The sequence below is a fragment of the Xylocopa sonorina genome, chromosome 1, assembly GCF_050948175.1.
Source record: "Xylocopa sonorina isolate GNS202 chromosome 1, iyXylSono1_principal, whole genome shotgun sequence".
Classification (NCBI taxonomy): Eukaryota; Metazoa; Arthropoda; class Insecta; order Hymenoptera; family Apidae; genus Xylocopa; species Xylocopa sonorina.
The window spans coordinates 11,119,313-11,136,426 of NC_135193.1; the positions used below are offsets into that span (position 1 = coordinate 11,119,313).

The 17,114-nt window shown below is 51.8% G+C and overlaps 1 protein-coding gene across 7 annotated transcripts in view; it reads left to right on the top strand.

Moving 5' to 3' along the window:
* The window catches only part of By (focal adhesion protein tensin), a 134,857-nt gene that overhangs the window by 55,633 nt on the left and 62,110 nt on the right, over window positions 1-17,114 (top strand). Inside the window, exon 1 of one of the 7 annotated variants that reach the window (XM_076906083.1) lies at window positions 1,121-1,258. The exons of the other annotated variants lie outside the window; for them this stretch is intronic. Within the exon in view, the coding sequence (XP_076762198.1) occupies window positions 1,232-1,258 (27 nt within the window). The 5' untranslated portion in view covers window positions 1,121-1,231. Of the gene's footprint in view, window positions 1-1,120; window positions 1,259-17,114 lie in introns of those variants that run through there. 7 annotated transcript variants of the gene reach the window in all.

A 17,114-nucleotide genomic window follows, 5' to 3' on the forward strand; every position in this document is an offset into this window, starting at 1 on the left:
GCACTTTTCCTCTCTATTCTGTACGTTTCGATATTAAAATAAATTGTCAAGCTCCTTTTCGATGTTTCGGTCAATATTTAAGAATTGATAGCTAATTCTACGCTGTACACAATTGAACGATGAAGCGCGAATTATTTCGCGGCGGCGAGGAACGCGCGATAAATACGCCGCGCTGTCTATACGTTAGAAAATAAATAATATCAGCGAGCGGTGCTCGCCACCGGCAATAAATCAGGAAATGCCCGGGCGTATGTATTTGTAATTTCTTCACGTGGCCGATGTAACAGCGGGTTGTTAAGATTCGACCACAAATTTTCTTTGCCGGGTTCTACGTGTATTTGGTGGGGTGTCTACCTGCGGCGATAGCGATGGGCTCCGTGCACGCGCGATGCGGAGCTCTCCAGTCCGCGAACAGCGCTCCAACGCGAAGGACGTGGGAAAGATCGATTCGTCGCCGGTGTCGCCTCGATCCATCGGAAAACTCGCGTTCACCCGTACGCTTCCGATCCGTCACGATGGAGAAACTGATCAAGTGACCCGTTCACCGTATTACGTTCACGCCGATCCATGACTTCTTGACTATCGTTCGAGTTTCATCGACGGACCCAATGTATACAAACAATCGAACGTCTCCTATCTTCGTTCGTCCATCCGGAGCACGCAGGACATTTAAATGAATGAATTACGCGCCACAGTTTCCGAATATCCCCGGTCGATATTCATCGCACGGACAGTCAGTGAAGTGAAGTGACGTGTTGCGAGACCCCGAGGAGACCACGGCCAACCTCCGGTCGAAGAAGCCGCGGTAGCTGCCTGGCGAGGACCCGTTTCACCGACCAACGACGGACAGGAGCTCGATAGCCAAGCGTTCGATACGTCTTCCGATAAAATTCCTGAAATTGGTCGTCGCGCTGGGACCAGCAGGGTCCTCCAGCCGAAGAAGCGCGCGCTAAGTTGGGTCGACGAACCCCGAGTGCGGAGACCCGGGTGAAATTAGTAGCGGCGTCGATCGCGCGGCGTGACCTTGACCGGCGTTGACCAGCCTGACGAAAATCGAAAGTGGCCGGCCCGTCAGGCACGACATCGCGCGTCCCCCCGTGTCCAGAGGGGCGGCGGAGACCGCGTCGGGAGAAGTGAGATGCACCATTTTCGAGAACCGATCCGAGAAGGTGAACGATCCTTGGAGCGTTTCGCCGCAGACCGGTAATGGGATACCAGAGGTGACGGCAAGATGAACGGTCACGGTTCCACCAATGAGGTACTTGCGCCGCGTTCCGTCCGACAACGTTTCTTTTCCTCCTTCCCCCGGCTTTTTTCATTCCTTCTTCTTTTTTCTTCCCTCCGTTTCTTAGCCGTGTCGCCCGCGCGCACACGCGGTTTCTTCTTGTTGCGTTCTAAATTCGCCGCGCGACGAACTTAGGGCTCGTGCACAACGGTGCGAGCGAGCGATGGACGTTCCGCTTGGAGTTATTAGATCGGTTGTACGCTGTCTGTTATTCGTCGGTTATACGATCGAGATCCGATCCATTTTGTGAGAATCGTTACCACGATGCTTGAAGAGGTAGCCTGAAGAATCGATCGAGCGTTTGCGATAGGGTCTGTCGTTTTATTGCATCGGCGTGCACGAGCCTTTAAATACAGCTCTAAGCTAAGACGAGGAATTCTTGACGTTCACGACGACGTCCTATGTGTCCGTGGCTCGCATGACGGTGCCCGAGGTTTCTTGTCCGTAGATATTCTGGATAACACTTGCTACTTGCGCCTACTTTCTACTTCGCGACGAATTCGAGCGTGTAGCTTGCGTTTGCGCCCGATACGTGCTCCGAATTTTCGACTGACTAATTCGAATGGTTTAAGTGGCTTTTGAATATCTTATCGTTCTCGCGATTCAAGAAGTGTATCGAGCACGATCGAGTAAACAGTTACTCACGAGTATAATCTTCGTTTCCATTGGTCGTCGTTCCTACCTGAAGTACGCGAACGGCCAGCGGAACTTATCGATTTTCACCTTTATCGAAGGCTTCCGTGGAATATTAATTCGCGTGTCCCGTTTCGCACAATTTCTGGACACGTTCCGTTTGAATGAAAAAAAGACAGTAGGAGAGGGGTGATAAGGCACGGTGATTAGATACGGTTCACTGACAGGTATGGCACTGTTTGCACGCGAGAACGCGCATGGTACCCCACCCGCCATGCTTGTCCCCATCGCCGCGAAACTTTCAAACTAGTTCGATCGCGCTCGAAATAATGCTCCTGCGGACCCCGCGAGCTTTCTCTGTAATTGCAGAAAATTCGCAATAGAAACATCGTCGCGGTCTTCAGCCGTAATTGCTCGTAAATATTGCTGATAAAACGGTATCTACGTTAGGCAATTTTAATTATCAGCCCAGAGATAGCGAACGAATGCTGGAACAAGTGGCACGCTCGCCGATAACGTCCGCTTATGTATGTGTTTCGTTGAAATTTCGATAGTCGAGCAACCGTGCTCGATATATCGAGGCCAGATGGGCTTTCCGTCTTTTACACGCGGCCAGATTGATTGGACGACTCGAATAGCGAATCTCTCTTTCGTCCTCTGGCGAAACGCCAGCGCCATCGAGGAGAAAAGCGTACGATGGACTCTTTTTTCGCACGCAACTCTGCGAAAATCGAAAGGCGCGCAATTTCCTTTTTTCTTTCTCTCTCTCTCTCTCTCCCTCTCCCTTTTCCGCGAGCATTGTCTTCTCGTACAGCATGTTCGCGAGCCACAACGATAATCGTGCTTCCTGCACAGCCAGCGAGTATCTGTGTCGCGTTTTTAGCATACTCGCTATCGCTTGTTTGCTCTTCGACTGCGAAGTAAAATTTACTCCTTCGAGGCAGCCTCCCCTTGTCGCGTCTGAAACTCTCGACGGTCGAAACATATTGAATATTGAAATAAAAGAGGAGAAACTGGTAGTGCTTCCTAGCTACACGTAATTTATGCCCTGACAGCGAGGAACAAATTGGGTACAGGATGAATTGAATGAAACGTTCGAACGCACGCTCTGAACGACCCTTTCAATGGCGGAATTTTTAATTTCCACAGAAAGTATATGCGCAGAAGCAGCGTCGAGCATAGCGCCCATTAATCACGCGTAATTATGGCCAATTAATTGGCATGCAAATGAGCTCGAGCACAAATTACTGCGAACGAAGGATCCATTCATCCGATGCTCCTTCTTCGTCCTACACCCCTCTTGTCCGTCCGTCCTTCTAATCTTCGACTAACCGCGAACGCGTGCACCTTCGTCAGCGCGAACATCAGCAGAGAATTCGGTCGAGACTAGTCAAGGTTACAGCGTTCAGGCTCACAAACGAGCCGAAATAGTCCTTCCAAGAATCCCGTACGGCTTTTTAAGGTCGCGCATAATGTGTGTTTTCGCTGAAATTCCTCCCATCTCGAGGCCTCTCTCTCTATCTGTCTCTCCCTCTGCGCGTTTCACCGCGTTCTACGCACCGTGCGCAGCGATTATTAGCGATCTCTGGAATCGATAGTTCCGCGGGTCTATCAATTATTCATGAAATTTCACAAGGTTCGACGAGTACAAGGTCCGATGTATCCGCTAGCGAGTACCCTCGAACGGGTGTACAACAAATTAGCGTCGTAAATTGATCACGTTCCGTTTGGTTTGCAAGCGACTCATCGATAGGCTTGGTCAGAGTTGAACGACCGTTTCGATAAGTGGCTTTTATTGTTTATAGTTGTCGCAACAAGACAGGTATAAACATTTTTTCGGTCACGGAGAGATCGTTTCGAGATCGAGTTAACGCGCGCGTGGGAAGGGGTGAAAAATTTCGCGTAGTTCAAGAAATATTCCCGTTCTTCGGATATATACGTAGATCGTATCAACGTCATCGCGATCTTTGTGACGCAAAGCTGCGTCCCAAATTCCTCAGCATCTGCGTTCGCTGGAGTCTGGCAATAGTCGAGCGAGGGAGGATGGAGAGCCCCGCCACGGCCAAGGGAATAAGATTCCGCGCCGCTGGAAGTTGTTCGCATCCCAGTTCGCGGGAGTTGCCGGGAACTTGAAACTGACTCGAAATATCACGAGGATTGGAGGGCGCATTGCAGGGTTTAAGAAAGTTCTCGCAGCTGCTGCTCGACTTTTGAGACGCTCTTATAGCCACCGAAAACACCCCGATAATTCCATCCTGACATCGGGACGCTGCAGACTCCCCTGTTATATCCCCGGTATTAAACTTTCCAGTTTGCGATTCCCGCGGCTTCGACTTCCTCATTGCACGGAAATTACCGTCCATAACTTTGCCTCTCGTCAATGTAAACGACTCGATCATACGGCACTTAATTCGCAAACATTGTCACGGTTCGTTAAACGAGGAGTTCCTAAGAAAGAAAGAAAGTAAAAAAAAAAAGAAAGTTACCGATTATTCTCTTCGGCTGTCCTTTAAAAGAGCATAAAATACCCGCGTCGTCTGTTCCTCGAGCCGTTAAACGGTGTTCTCCCTCTTCTCGGATTCGTGGCACCGATTCGCACTTCCTGGCGAGAAACTTCCGTTTAGCGACACTGTCGTCCCCGACCGCAAACGAGGCGGACGTTCCGTGAAACAGGACAGCGGCGTTACGAGGGGGACCGGGTCGAGGGTGGATCGCCGGTGGTTTTTGCCGAGTTAACCTCGGATTACCAGCCATAACGTTTTACGAGCACGACTCCGTTGGAATCGCCGCTACGTCCGTGCGGACCGCTCGTAAGGAGCTCGTAAACGAGTCGCGTAAAATTGATTCGCCGCGGTCGCCGTAGCTGGGACGACGTCGCTCGTCCATATCCGCGGAACAGGTCCCTGGAATTTTCGGCGATTCCCGAAACGGCCGTCGATATGAATTCGCGAAGGTGAGGCGAATCGGACAGGGATTACGCTCCGATTTCTCGGCACCTTCTCGCGAGTCGAGCTGTGGCCGGCTTCGCTCCGACCGGTTGCTCTCAACGATTATCGTTATTTATTACCATCGACGGTGAAATTCGAAACGAGACGATTCGGGAGCGTTCGAGCCGTAACGATGTAACCCGGCTAATATCGGCTCCGATCGTGGTGTGGTTGAAACGAACGTATGTATGTATGTATGTACGAGAGACACCTTCATTAAGCGAATTCGAACGACTCGCGGAGGATTCTATTATTCCGATTGCGACATCCGACTAACGGCTGAGATTCTGATAAGATAACACGGAGGCATCGCGTTTGGCTTCGTTCAACAGATGTTTGTCGTGCAAACAACGCTGTTTCGCCATCTTCGTATCCGTCTGTGAATCGTTGGTGTCGCGGGCAGCGACGTTGGGAACAATGAGAGCTCGCAAATTTTTCTCCAGAGATCCTGTAGAGAGGACACTCGAGTCCTGGAGCACTCTGAACCAGTCGGAACGTGGCGTAGGCATGCGTAATCCACGCGTAGAAACTGCCACGGCGTGCACGTCCCAGCAGACCATCCTTGAAAAGTTAACCCTCGCGAGCAACGATCGTCCACGGTTGTAGCTAATCCCAGCGTTGGACACAGCGGACAGTCGAACGGCTTAATAACACGGCACGGGACGGTTCGAGTGTATCGGCTGACGTTGCTGTTGCGGACGCGAAGCCACAGCATTCCGGTAGTTTCACGGAGGGGGACAGAAAAGCCGGTTGCGTGGGCGTGAATCGTATCTCGGCGTGAAACGGATCCCCTTTGTCGAACGGTGGTCGCGTGAACGCACGCGTGCGCTCGGAACGCGGGGTGTTCACCGGAGCCGGGCAATAAATTGATATTGCACGCTTCACGGTGGAAGATCGAGGACTCCGGGTAACGGAGCCTCGTGTGACGAATTTCGATTGCGTGACAAAGTGTTCCGCCTTGCGAAATCCTTGACGGCGGCCTCCCTGCTGACATGGAAATTGTTCGGTCACGTTTTCGAGAGTTAATAGCCGGCTGTTTGCAACAGCCAGGATAGAAGAGGTACGTAATAGCGAAATCGGGATGTCGGGTAGACTCGCGTGGAAGGCGAGAGAAATTTTCAACGTTTCTGCCTGAAAATACATCGCTCGTATAGCGTTTCGCGTGCAATCGGTGGAACTGTTTTCGGTACCGCATCCACACCGTGCGACCGTAAGCGGGTAGAGTTCTCTAATGACAGAGCGAAGTTGACGCAGTGCTAACTATCATCCAGCGCGAGGTCTCCGTCCGCTTTTCTACCTGGGAAAAGTAGCCCAGCCTCGCGAGCAAACACGCGCGACCACGGAGATCGCGTGAATCGTTCGAAGAATAATCCTTTTGAGTCGGTCGTCGGGTTCACACGCGATGCCCGCGCCGTGTACACAGCGAGCCTCTCTGGGTTAGGCCGTGGCCGCGCAGAATTATTCGGCCGGTGGAACGAAGCGCTAATGAATATTGATGCGCCACAGGTTCGTTTCTTGCCGAGGTCGATGCATTAGCGTCGTTAACACTTACTCGACTACGAAAGAAAAGGATCGAACCGTAGAAGGGGTAATGTGACCAGAAAATATCAGGGACCGCCCCGCTGGGACCGATAACCGGGACGCTACGTCCAACAGAGTTCAACGGAACTCTAACTCGTTCGTTGTAATCGACGATTCCCCGGAAACTTTTCCGATACATCGTCGCGCGATACTCGAAACGTCCATTATGAATGAATATCTTTCTATCGCTTTAAATCGCAATTCTATGTCGAGATTACGATCGCACGAGATAGCGAAAGTTCAAAGTCAAGCAGTCGTCACGGTTGTAAGCTGCATTTACATCGTATCTAATCGGTGACGAGTCGAAATCAACCGTGAACCTGCGCCCGGTGAACCGGCGAACGAGGTCAAAAGGCGACCAATTGGCAAACCGCGAAACGATTTAATAGGATTAGATGTTAACCGGCACAGGCGGGAGTGGCAGTGTCTGTTCGCTGTCAAATTTCATCGTCCCTCTTAGGGGAGATTCGCGTCAGGTCATCGGGGGTTGCTTTGGTCACTCGGACCGTTCGAATCGATTATTGTCTGTATCGAGGTTCGCGTCTTCTTCGAGTGATCTCGCACGAAACTTTTAATTCGCGTAAATAAAAAAGGTGGAGAAAGAACAGATTATTCCGATTATTCTAAAAAAAAAGGAGAATAACCGATGGTAAATCACAGCCGATAGTTTAAGTAGAATGTTTTCTTACTTTATCGATTGCGTTTGAAGAGCCCTCGAAACTTTTTCTCCTCGAGCCGGTACTTAACTTCTCAGCCAGGAATTTCCTCGATTATTTCAAGTTTTCCCACGCGAAATCACTTCTTAGCGCCCTGTCCACCGAAAGAATCGGGCCTCGAGTTGATTACCAACGTTTCAACCCTAACGCCGCCCGGCGAAAGAGTAGCAAAGTTCCCTTTCAAGAATTATACAGGAACTCTCAGCGGTCGGCCAACCTAATTTCCAATCGAACGTTCGAAAACTCCGTAGAAGGGACTCGATGGATGGGCAATTAAATATTCGAACCGTGCCAGCGAGACGGGCCGAAATCGCGCGGTTCCGAACTCCTTCGAACACAGTTTCGAACAGAGTTTGAAAACTCGTTTCCGACGAAAAATTCCAACTGGAAGATCAACTTCCTTCTCGCACTTGGAGAGAGAGAGAGAGAGAGAGATTTCGAAAAAAGTAGCGGCGATGAATGAAATCGGTAGAACGTTGAAATAGATAAAAGAAGAAAAAAGGAGGAGGATCCCAGAGTTAACCAACAACGCGAACGCGCGGGCGCGCAGGTAAAACCTGGCGAACGTTAATAAGAAAGTTGGGAAAGTAATAAAGAGGGGGTAAAGAAGAGAGAGAGAGAGAGAGAGAGAGAAAGATTACGGAAGTTTTAAGGAAACCCGTGTTTAAGGAGGTAAACGATGACAAAGAACGTGTAATAACGTTATCCAGGCGGGAATCAAGATAAAACTCACCCACCTATTCTCCGGTCTCTGTCGGGACGCGAAGAGTCGACGGTGGTCGGTCGAGAATGACTGCCGAGCAATCGCTCTATTACCGAGACGCTTATACGCCGATCTATCGTGTCCGCGATGGGCCGTTAGTCACCGGCTAATACCACGTTGTCCGTCGTGCCGGGGCACCGAGCGTAGAGACCAAGCCAAGCCCTCGTCGAAAGAAAGGAATCCTAACAAACGACGACGGCGGAGAACTCTCCAGCTCGGCTCCTTATTATCCCTGACTACAGTTCGAACGGCGTACGAACGCTAATTACGAACTTTCGTTACGAGTCACGCTCGACTCGAAGAACGGTTTAAGGATAGGGGAAACGATCGCGATAGCCTGGCTTCCGTGGGTAGAAACGGGAACAGAAGAGAGAGAGAGAGAGAGAGAGAGAAGTCTTCGGAGCGGAGGTAGCAGAGAAGCTGGATAATAATTACGACTATTAATCAGCCGAGTCGCGAGGCTTACGCAGAGAGGAGTACACGCATCGATTAGGCTGCGTGCCGGTGATCCGCGTGGGCGATCGAACCGCTCGTGGATCTACGACCAGTTTTCCGTCGAACGAGAGAAGAGCACGAGAGAAGGAAGAAGAAGGGTTCTGGGAGTCGACGGTTCCTCGGAAACCGACTCGACGGAGGGAGAGCCTTTTATCTAGCGTGACGAGCTTCAACGTCATTTGACGTTAATTACTGGCCCGCTCGAGAGGGTGAATGATTACGAACGAACGAGATGAAGATAGCAAGAAGCCACGGATTCGGTACGGGAGATTATTTACGATTATTAATCAACCGGTTGGCTTCTACTAGCCGGTGGAGCCGGCTGCCGTATCGATCGGAAATTCCTACCCTCGTGGCTTGTAATTTCTGCGAATGATCAATGGGGAATCGGTCGTTACCGATGTATTCCTGCTATCTGTGCTTCATTAGCTTCGCCGTGTTTAATGCGCGCTGATACGGGACCGTGACGACTGCGAATCCGTTGCGTTCCTCGATGAGAAATCGTGTCGACTCGTGCCCAACGGAGATTAGTTCTAGCCGCGCGCCTCCTCTCGATCGTATTCCTATCGATCGCGTTAAGAATCGCTTTCGCTAAAACGCCGCTTTTTTGCCCGTCGCGTAAAAGTCCGCGTCATCCTGGTTACGACATGATCTTACCCCATAGATCGACCGTGGTAGCAGCAGAAGAATAAAGATTTCATCGACGATTAATTGACGGGAGGCTGAGTGAGTTATCCAGCGTCCCGAGGGACCGAAAATCGTACACGAATCGAAGCATCGAGTACCCCGTCCGTTCGCGGACCGCAAGAACTGGATCGAACGAGCCAGACAGAGGGTATCATTTATGGCGTTCACGACGTGCCTAGGTTAATTGCCAGGCTCGCGGACTAGCGAGGCGAGAAGAAGCCGAGATTGGTAATTAGGAGTATTAATCAACCGGGCGTCGTTCGTTGCCTGCAGGCTCGAATTTACGCTGGAAAACCATTCGCGGTGATTTCCGTGCCCCCGGTGTTCTTCATTGTGCGCGTATCCGTACCCGGTGGAGGCATTCCCGCGCGATAAACCGGTAACCGCACGGCCGTTACACCGCGAACACCACGGCCACTTTGTCGTGCCGTGTCTACACCCCTCCGTAACCTTAAAGCTACGTTTACAAGTGTCGGCCCGCGGGAGGAATCACCGCTAAGCTGTCGCGCGAGGTCGTCCGCCCTGTACACCGCGGATCGATTTCACGTGTCGTTAAGGGCGGAGAGAAGAAACCACGCTCTTAAACAGTTTCGCTGGTACAAGTTTTGCGTATACAAAGAGCGTAACTCCACTTATCGGAAGTTTTTACGAGCACCCAATTAGTCGCGCTCTCTCGCTGAACAACTGGCAAGCGCGAACTGCTGTTACTCTGTTTGTCTCCCGACGGTCCTCAGACATGTAAATAGTATTCCGCCGTACCCAGCTAGAAACGGCGGAGAAGTTATGCGTTCCCCGGTGCTGGATTCAAGTTATTACATTTCGGGCAACTAGGTTTCCGTTAATCTTGGAACGGTTACAGCCCTCGCCCCGCGGACCCGCTCCACTTGCAGCGGAATTGGAGAACGCCCGGTAAGAACCAGGCTCGAGCACTTTACGCGGTGCTTACACATTCGAACGTTCCGAAGTGGTGTAAACAGTCCGCGCGAAGTGTATCAGCCGTAAAGTGCACCCCAACCGGTACACGCGGCGATATCCACGGGATGACTCATCGCTCGAATTAGGCTGACCCTAATCGGATGGATTTAACCAGGAAAATTAGAAAGGATACCCAGTTCTATGATCTATGTTTCATCGGTACGTCGAGCATTATTATAGTCATCGTGGTTCACGTCAGCAATTTCTCCCTGTCGGTTTCTAGATCGATCTGCCCGCTAATGCGAATACAGATTTATCGCCCGCGCGGATCGCACTTGTCGAAGCACCGATGAGAAATGGCCCGCGACCAATGAAAACCAGACCGGTACCAGAGCGTGCATACCGGTAACACTCGGGACGATGCATCGAACGTCCACGTTTTCTTTCACCGGTTCCGTGGCCCAGGCTGAAGCGAGGTCTTAACGAGAGACAAGTCAACCGGCTACGAGGATATCAGCCAGAACTGTTTCCTGACAAGCGAATGAACGATCGATCGTTTTTTATCCAGCAGCCGTAGCCTGGATCCGGACGCAGGAATCGGCCGCGTCGCCTTTCACCTTTTGTGCCGACTGCAGCCAGAAGTGAAAGTGATCGAGCTTTTTTCGGCTGGAAAAACCGCGACATCTTGTCGCACGTCGGATCGATGATCGCCGCCACGAAATCGAACGGACACCCGTTCCGAAAGACGCGTAGGCGTGCACGGACACGCTGACGTAACAGTGATTCGCTTCACGGTAGGATCGTTGATCCTTCGCGAATATAACGATCCCGTTAGAGCGAGCTAGCTCGTGTCGTTATAAAATCTGCCTCCGTTGTTACACGGCTACATTACAACCGTGCCGATCTCGCCCTGTGGAACGCTCGTTCGCTTCTTATTCCCTCCTCTCGCCCCCCTTTTTTTGCCACCGTCACGCGGAGGATGGTTCATTATCATAAGGTAGCCGGGGAATCGTAAAGCGTCTGAATTATTTCCCGCTTGGCCACCGTATCCTTTTAAATCTCTTCGCGTTCCTGGGAACGTTTCGTTCCGCGGCTGGCCGACCTCCTCCGTCTCGTTCGATAAATAATAACCGAGGTTGCGTTGTCCCTCGAAAAAACAATTAACTATCGTCCGCGTACCGACGCAACGATCCGGGAGCCGAGGCGAGAAATTTCATACAGCCGGGGAATCCTTCGCTGGCGCGCTCGTCCTGCCAATTAAGCGCGTGGCTAGGCGCGAAATCGTGCTCCGTAACGAGGCTCGTTTGCAATGGCAACGACGAAGAAGAAGCCGGACGGTAGCTGGGAACGTTCTTCGTAACGAAGAAAGCGGACACGTTCACTTTCGTTTCTCGCCTTTCGTTCTTGATTCTTTCGGAATCGAATTTGAAACGAGTTCGCGGTTCGAATGGTGTATTTTTATACGCGAAGGGGGTGTATAAAAGTACAGAGTACCGGGACTGCGCAACCTCGTACGGGACACGTCGGATAAACTAAGAGTGTCGACGGGACGGGAAGTCGGTGGAAAAAAGTTGATAGAGAGATTTAAATGAACACCCTTTCGCAATTGGAACAGTTGAATTATTCACGAAGCCAGGCTAAAGATTAATGGCTGCTCGACGAGTCGAACAGACCCTCTGATGTAACGATAGAGAAGAAACGCTACGTTGCTTGTTTCCTGAGTGTCCGTCGCGTACTTAATGGCGGGGAGGCTGGCGAGCGTGTGACAAAAACGTAACACGCGGCCAGAGTTTTTCAAAGAACCGCGCGGCTGCGGCGAGCCCTGATTGGCCCAGCGGCCGCGTCCTCGTGGTGATCCCGACGACCTTGAAGCGGTGGCTACCATAACATCGGCGAACAACCTCACCTGGCCTCACCCCTCATCCCTCCGGCTCTTCTTCTTGTCAGGCCTCCTCCAGATCTCGTACCACCGCTCGATTGATATTACGCACCGTTCACAACGAGATCTCCTTCTTCGGTGAACGTCCGATTTTCTCCGTTTATCAACGATATTAATAAAATCCCTGGTAAACTTCCGAGAACCGCGGAGAAAATCGTAACGGAGCAACGTTTGCCGAGCCGTTTAATCGCGTTGCGCAAGTTGAATCGATCGATCGTGACAATCCAGACGGGAAAAGCCCTTGGATCGAAGTGGCCTCCCCTTTCTTTCATTCGAGACGACCGACACTCGACCGAGTCCGTCCAAGCCCATCGAGTGCGATCGATGGTTTCTCCTTTTCCCTTCTTAATTTTCTTGTTCACTTCTTTCTTTTTTTGCTCGCGCGACAGCGACCGCATGCAAACTGGGAGGTGCCGGAAAAAATCGTCGCCGCAACGAGTGGCGGTGAGACAGACGTGGCGCGTATAGACGCTTGATAAACCTTCGGATTGAAAGGCAGGAAAATAAAGAAGAGCAAACACGATCGATCGGGCGGGGAGCGCGGACAACAGTCCCTCGAAGTGGGTTAACGCGTAAAACGTTCGAGATGTGGCCGAAGAAAGTCGTAACTCAAAGGTGATCCGGCCTCTTGTTATTATTCACGACGGAGAACTGGGTCAGGGAGTTCCGATCGATTACGTTCGATCGTTCTCGAACGAGAGTTCGTGGTTATCCCCTTATCCGAAAATAAGGATCACTTCGTCGGCCCTCTCGATCTCCGTGAGCCTCCAATTCGTTTCTCTTCGTTTCCACGTATGTCATCCGGATCCGTTCGCCGCGGAAGACGCGCTCTCCTTCTCAGGTCTGAGTGGTTACGCATGGATCAGCGGGACGATCGGGACTCGTGAACTCCGTTATCGATCGACGTCTTATCGAGAGTAAACATGGAATGGCTTCGTAGTACTCTACCGGGTAGATAAGGGACCGCCTACCAAGTAGCCGGAGGATCCATTCATTCTTTATTGGAGCCACCGCGCCGAAGACAACAACGTATACCGTAATTAGTCGGACGAGAAGGGGGCCTTGACCGACGGCTGAACGATCGACGACAAGCTTTATCGTCGTTACTAAGGTCGGCCGGATATTGTTGTCCGTTTCTCTACGATACGAGGGAACAATCTAGATCGATCGAAACCGGGTTACTATCTGCAAGATTAAACGCTCTGACTCAATCGTATGAATGTACGATGGAGTAATTTTCCAAACAACGTCAAGCGAATATTAAATTATATTTCGTCCATCGATGTCGGACAAAATTCCAACGACGAGTTGATCTTTCTTAGACAGACATCGAGAATTATCGTTAGATCGCGAACGATGGAATTCAGCCGAACAAATAGCTGCTCGTCCGAGCAAAGTGATCGAGAGCCATTCTCGATTGACTGCGATCCACTTAAAGATCGCGGGCTATTCACCTCGACGTCTCGAAGGTCGAAAGAATGGTGAACGAAAGGGTTTATGGGCTCGTCTAGCGTCCACGGGTGAACACTTCAACTTTGGTACTCGAAGTCTCCGTCGATCAGCCAGCCAGCCAGCCAGCCACCCACTTTAGCGCGCCACCCACGTGGGTGTGTGTATGGCCAAGGCATACAGTGTTCCTCGGTGTTTGCATTCCTTCTCCTCGGTTTCTGTCATTCGAGCGTATTGGCGGCGCGAGAGACGCGCTACGCCTGACAACGATAGTCCGGATCTACTTGGAATAAACGCCGATATTTCGTTCTTATCCGCGGACCCTTTGCTATTCGACTCGATCGTGACTGCCGCGAATTCTTGACTAAATTAACAGTAATATCACTTTTTACCTCGCCGCGTTCTCAGATGGTATCGCAGCGGCGATTCCCATTGCGAGCGGCATTCAAATCCGACTGGTAATAACGCGCACACGCGTGCAAACACCGGCTGTTGCTCGCCCGCTGTCGCGATAACGTTCGTGGAAAAGTTGCTGCTCAACTTTACGATGAGCGATAGCGTGTGTAACATACGTCTCGGGCCGCGTGCAACAGCCACGAGTACGTACCCTGAACGTGTGCAGCAGAATTTTATTCCAACTTGATCACTCGGGGAATTCGAGAAAAATACTCCCGGCGGCTGCATCCGTAATCGGGCGAATGCCAACGATCTACAATACTCATGGGTGTAGATAGCATTGCCGATATCACTTCCATCCAATTACATTACCGTAGAATTCCATCTATCGAAACGAAACTGCACGATGCGTACAACTCAATTACCCGAATTCCCGTCAAGCATCGTTCCGGCACGAAAAAAATGATAGGCGATGGAAAGAATCGACGGACCTATTAAACGAAACGATCCGGTGAAACGCATTTGTAAATACACGAGCACGGTCCTCGATAGGCTGGGATAAGTGAAATTCCCGGGAATCTTTGCCAGCGTGCAAATATTCCGCTTCGATCGATCGAAGTCAGTCGCACGAACGACTTTAATGGGCTACAGGTTGCTCGTTGCCGGTCCACGCTTTCCCAATTATCTCCCTCGCGAATGGTTCGTCAATGGCAGGCGACAACGAAATAGAGTCGTTTCGACGGGTTTAATTAGCCAGTCGGAATACGCGACGGATTCCGTGGCCGAGTCGACGAAACAAATTGCATTCCACGGGCGAGCCGATCGGCACGCAATCACGCGGGAGAGACAGGTCGTCTGACGACAATGTCTCATAATTCAGAGGCGACTTCCTTATGACTCCATTGTGCCGCGTCCTTGCACGAAGAACGTGCGCCCGGTGGTCGATCCTCGCGTCCACGAGAAGGATGGCCTCGATGATGTGTGCCTATCCCTCGACTCCTCCGGGCACCTCCGGGCTCCTCCTCGGCCTGGTGTGTTTACATGTGTCGGCACAGCCCAGAAAGGGACTCGTTCTCCTCGTGCAAACGCCTGTGCATTACCGGCCGGAGTATCACGGGTTACACGCGCGTGGGCCGCGCGAGGAGAGCCCTTTTTCCGCTCCGTACGCCGGGGATATATCCTGTACGTGGTTGGGACACGTGGGTGTCGTGCCCACCTTCTTCTGGCATCCAGCGACGAGCCTCGCGTGCGTTACTCCCCGACGTATTTCTTTGATGAATTTCTGCGCGAGATCCTCGATGCTCGAGGAACTTTTCATAGAGCCGATCGTGGGACAAAGTGGTCTCTTAACCCCGCGCGCGGGCAGACGCCTGGTGGAAGCGCGAACGGGGGATCCGGTATATTTAGAATCGCCCTTGTACATAGAAGTATTGCGAGTTTGATATGTGGAAGAGCGAGGCGAAGTGTGAGCTTGGAAACAAGTCCAGTGGCGTCCCGATAGGGGACAGATGTTTAATATTCGCACGTGCAGTCAGCGCTCGAGAGAGTAGAATCCCCCACGTCTGGTACACGGTAAACTCAGCCGATCTTGATTGCTCGGTTATTGGTGTTATCGCAATTTCCGTTCCCGTGAAGGCCGATTGTTAGAGCGTCCGCCAAGACGCTAATAACGCATTACGTTCTCTTTCATTGGCAGCAATGAAACGCGGCGAGTTGCCCAAGAAACCGGTTGTTACGTCAATCGGGAGTGACGGCTCATTCAAAACGAAGTCCCGTAAAATTGAAAATTTACGTTATCGGACGGAATCGACCGATTTTATATCCCGCGGGCAAAGTCGAGGCAAGATTAAAATTCGTTTTGATCGCGCGTACGATGGCGATCGCGTGGAAACATTCAATTCGAACGACTCCTTTTAAGAAGGTTACGGTGCGCGCGGAGAGATCTCGAAAATCGAGAATGATCAAGTGCACGGGTCGAGAATGCTCGGAACCGAAGCGATAACTCGTCCACGAATTCATAGTTCGTAATACTTGCCGCGAAGCACAAGATCCGATTGGTTACGCAAGCACAGCAGGCGTTCGGTCCGCATCGTTGCGACTGCAGGGACTCCTGCTGCAGTTTATAGTCTCGTCCCCACTCCGAGCCATCCCGTCGACGTTCCAGCCTTTCAGTCTCTTCCTCGGTGTCCGCGACGTGAACCGGGCACGACAATATTTGCGGGAATCGCGAAGATAACTGCGACGATAAGGAGCAGTCTCGCCGGTTGAGACCGTGCTGCGTTTTAACGTCGTGGTTCATTACGAAGATAAGTTCTGGATTATGCGCGGCGGCGAGGAAAAGTCTCGCGATAATTTCTGTTGAAAAGCGGAGGGTTCGCGACAACGCTCGATTTGAAAGTCCACGATTAATTTCCGCTGCACCGCGATGGAATAATCCGCGGGAGAGTCCCGCAAAGTCTGAACCTCGAAACGAGGTCCGATGCGCGCCCTGAAAGCGGTACCAGCCGAGCAACCAGTGGAGAACTTGGCCTCGCGGAGAGGTTCGCCCTCGATGTTTCGATTGCTCGTGAACGGGGAGTGGGTAGAAGAGAAAAAAAGAAAAAGCACCGGAGGAAAGAGCAGCTCGCTGTGATCCGCATTCGCGACGAACCGATCCGCAAGAACAAAGAGGTCGTTCGAGCGAGGAGGGCCGCGTGTACCAAGGGAACGGCACATGCGACGCGCGGTCTAGGCTTCGCGTTCCGTGCGATCTCCGCGCGCGGCCAGCCAGTTGCGGTACGCGCATACGTGTAAGCGCACGCTCGTCGCGTGAGGAGGTTCTCCACGGCTACGGGCATTTCCGTAACAACGGAAAATCGCTAGTGCCGCGCGTAAATCGTTCCCCGCCACTTGCCGTTTCTTCCTACGTTTCCGCTCCGCGAGTTCTTGGTTACTGGCGTTCGCCACAGTGCGCCGCGGGCCTCCTGTGTTCCGTTCCGATCCGGGCGGTACCGATGTTCGCGCTGCTCGATACGGATCCCTGCTAATCGAGGCTCGTTAATGGGACAAATGAAAGTGTCGGCTGGGAATGCAGGGGTGACGTTCGACGGTGACTGTGCACGGTTAACCTGTGTCGATGGAATTGGCTTCGTTTGATTGAATTACGCTCGTTCGGAGCCGATGTTTCTCGCGACGACACTCGACGCGCTCTCGACGCGTTCGCTTTTACCAGCGGGCGGCGTTTCACGTTAATCGAATCGCGTTCGAGGCGTGCTTGCGTTTTCGAGCG